Source organism: Mytilus galloprovincialis, chromosome 2 (genome assembly GCF_965363235.1).
Source record: "Mytilus galloprovincialis chromosome 2, xbMytGall1.hap1.1, whole genome shotgun sequence".
In the NCBI taxonomy this organism is placed as follows: domain Eukaryota; kingdom Metazoa; phylum Mollusca; class Bivalvia; order Mytilida; family Mytilidae; genus Mytilus; species Mytilus galloprovincialis.
In genome coordinates, this window is record NC_134839.1 from 11,667,077 (window position 1) to 11,670,856 (window position 3,780).

At 32.3% G+C, this 3,780-nt stretch overlaps 1 protein-coding gene across 1 annotated transcript; it reads left to right on the top strand.

The window, feature by feature from the left end:
* The first annotated feature begins 858 nt into the window (after nt 1-858).
* Nucleotides 859-3,780, top strand: LOC143062894 (BTB/POZ domain-containing protein KCTD7-like). Its single transcript, XM_076234709.1, has 2 exons — nt 859-974; nt 2,948-3,780. The coding sequence occupies exons 1-2, from the start codon at nt 957-959 to the stop codon at nt 3,689-3,691; spliced, it is 762 nt and encodes a 253-aa protein (XP_076090824.1). The 5' UTR covers nt 859-956; the 3' UTR covers nt 3,692-3,780.

Consider the following 3,780-nt stretch of genomic DNA (forward strand, 5'->3'; position numbering starts at 1 on the left):
TTCTTTAAACAATAGTCTCTAGAACACCTGGAGGTACAGTCAATGATCTTTTTTTATTATATACAAATCCGCCTTGGTACATAGTTATAGAAGTCCTTGGATAGGTTCTGTAACACTTATCAATTCAAAGTTTTAAAAAGTTTTGAATTTTTTTTTTTTTTTTTTTTGAATTGTGTATTCTCTGAAATATCAAAATTTGAAATTTTTGAAAAGTTTTGAAAGTTTGAAAATTTTCGCCAAATAAACGCTATGCTTATATAAGAGTTTGTGCTTTTTTAAAGTAAATCAACGTGTTTGATGTCGGTTTAAATAGGTTTGATTTTTTTTTTGCAAAGCATTAAAAATTTCAGGATACTGTTATCTCATGTGATGTCTAATATGTTTTATAAAAAAAACGAATTCTTCTTGTAATGATTTATTTTGCAATTAAAAATGATTTGGTATATTTCGTGCTGTCACGTTATTCCTAACTAAGAATGATCATAATCAGAACCAGAGACATATACTACCGCTCTTTTCGACCCTTTTCTATTTTTGACCTCTTAATAAAACAAAACAAAAAAATCAAACTCTCAAAATTTAATCAAATATCTATACTATCAAATTTAAAAACGATATTTAGTATTTTAAAAGTCTAATTATCAAGTTGGTGAAAATTTCAAAATTTCAAAACTTTTTAAAAATTTAAAATTTTAACAATTCAATAAGTGTTACACAGTTTTTTTAAAACTTATATCAAAATTTCAAATATCTTAAATTAACGTTTTAAAACTTTGAATTGATAAGTGTTACACGGACCAGTCTGAAGAATAGTACATTAATGTTTCCTTTTTCTGAGTTCGGATATTATCACGTGATTACCAATTGGATCACATGACATTTGTTTACAAACATCTATCGCATGGCGTTGATTCAGTAATTTTCCATCCTATATAAACAAATTAAATCGATGAAATATGACAGAATCTCAATCGGTAAGTAATTGAAATATATTGTGCATGCATTTTAGATTTCTATATCATAATCAAATCTTTAACAAGACTTGCATAATCGCTACAAACTAGATAAACTACGGAAGTGAAAACGACCCATTACGCAATAATCTATGTTATCATGTTGTTCATATACATACATATAATTTTATCTATGAATACACAAAACACATCACTTTTGATTTGAAACCATCGTCTCCCTACCAAGTTTTATTTACCTATTTTTTTATTTTTTTTTTTTTTTTTATATCAGATTAAAGTAAAGTATTCATAGCTTGAGTATTTGCATATGCTGTGTATTTGTAGATACTATAATTCATTTAACCACACCTACAATGTATTACAATACACATTTTTAGTTCATTTAAAAAAGGGGAATATATTGTGTTATAATTAAGCTGCACCGTTTTTACACAAATTTAGTACTATTTTCAAATCACCAATGGGTCAGGGAAATTAAACAAATGTTGCCTACAGACTCAGTAACATGAATTATTACGTAATAATATTGAATGTTGTATGTTTTCAACTAATATTACTATAAAAACACATAATCTCATGTTTTGACACGTTACTGCGAATGTTTTTTTTTCTTCAATTAATCGTGATCGTTAATAATACTCTTACAATGGCATTAATTGTTTTGATCTTTGGCAATGATAATATATAGATTTTTTTTGTTAAAATTTTCAAGAATTTATCGATAAGATATACATGGCATACATGTATATCTGCATTTTGATTGTCTCTTTATCATAAGGTATCTTTTCTCTGTGTAATATTTTTTACCTTTACACCTTATTTTGTAAACCCTATCTAGACAATCATATACGTAGATTTTCGTGAGTTTTGGAAAGTTTCATTTGATATACCCAAGGACAAACACAAGCAAGTTGCATATGGCATTCCACTCTCCGCCCCCAAAACCCTCACCACCACTACCATGCTAAAGTAACATGCATGTCACACTTTATTCGCGTGGGAGTGTCATATGGGATTGTTATTTCCTCACCACCACTACCATGCTAAAGTAACATGCATGTCACACTTTATACGCGTGGGAGTGTCATATGGGATTGTTATTTCCTCACCACCACTACCATGCTAAAGTAACATGCATGTCACACTTTATTCGCGTGGGAGTGTCATATGGGATTGTTATTTCCTCACCACCACTACCATGCTAAAGTAACATGCATGTCACACTTTATTCGCGTGGGAGTGTCATATGGGATTGTTATTTCCTCACCACCACTACCATGCTAAAGTAACATGCATGTCACACTTTATACGCGTGGGAGTGTCATATGGGATTGTTATTTCCTCACCACCACTACCATGCTAAAGTAACATGCATGTCACACTTTATACGCGTGGGAGTGTCATATGGGATTGTTATTTCCTCACCACCACTACCATGCTAAAGTAACATGCATGTCACACTTTATACGCGTGGGAGTGTCATATGGGATTGTTATTTCCTCACCACCACTACCATGCTAAAGTAACATGCATGTCACACTTTATACGCGTGGGAGTGTCATATGGGATTGTTATTTCCTCACCACCACTACCATGCTAAAGTAACATGCATGTCACACTTTATTCGCGTGGGAGTGTCATATGGGATTGTTATTTCCTCACCACCACTACCATGCTAAAGTAACATGCATGTCACACTTTATTCGCGTGGGAGTGTCATATGGGATTGTTATTTCCAAACCACATTTGTATTGTCCTCCTTTTCTTTTTGACTAGTTATAATTCCTAATATTACGGATTTTTTTTATAATTGAACTAAAATTTAATTAAATTATTAAGTTGCACATTGTGAATTAATATTAAACAACAACGTAAGTTTAAAAGTGAATGTTTTTTCCAATATTTTTTTGATATATTGTTTTCTAAAATCATTTTACCTATTACATTCTAAGATAAGTTATTTCTTGTTCCAGTTTCCAGATGTAGTAGAGTTAAACGTGGGAGGACGACATTTTACGACTAGCCTGCTTACATTAACCAAAAGCAAGGACACAATGCTAAGTGCTATGTTCAGTGGAAATTATCAAGCGATAAAAGGTCAAGACGGACGCTACTTCATAGATGCTGACGGGGACAATTTCGTATATGTTTTGAATTATTTGAGGTATGGGGAACTTCCACCACCGAACTTAGCAACAACAATATATCGCGAAGCAGTCTACTTTGGGCTTCACGGAATGGTGGAGCAACTTGAACTAAGCCCGGCACTGCTAGCACAGATCCATCGAGAGACATACAGAGCTCAATTTACTGGCTACCATAAAATAATTAACTCCATATTGGATAGGATTAAAGAATGTAGCACCAAGAATACCGAAACAACCACATCGTTGCTCATTGTATTGTTTGCAAAGACAAAAAAGAGAAAACTTCAGAATTTTGATAAAAATCATATTTGTTTCTCCAAGTCAAAAAACCGACCCGAAAGATTGAGTGACGTGACGTTTGGTCCATGGAGAAATAAATCTACCACAGAAAAGGACGTGATGAATTGTGTTACTTTTGACTTGAAAGAGAAAGGCTTCAATATAACACAAGAAGCAACAGGACAATGTGGTTTCAAATGTGAATCACCACCTGAGAATACCGGAGAATCGATGGTTGAAAACTGTACACATTTATGTTACACTCTTACATTTCATTGGTGGAAAATGTAATATTTTTAGAAAACATTAATTACAGCCATCCTTTACAGAAAATTAAATAAAATATACTAGCTGGACAAAATGAAAAACACCGAACTTAA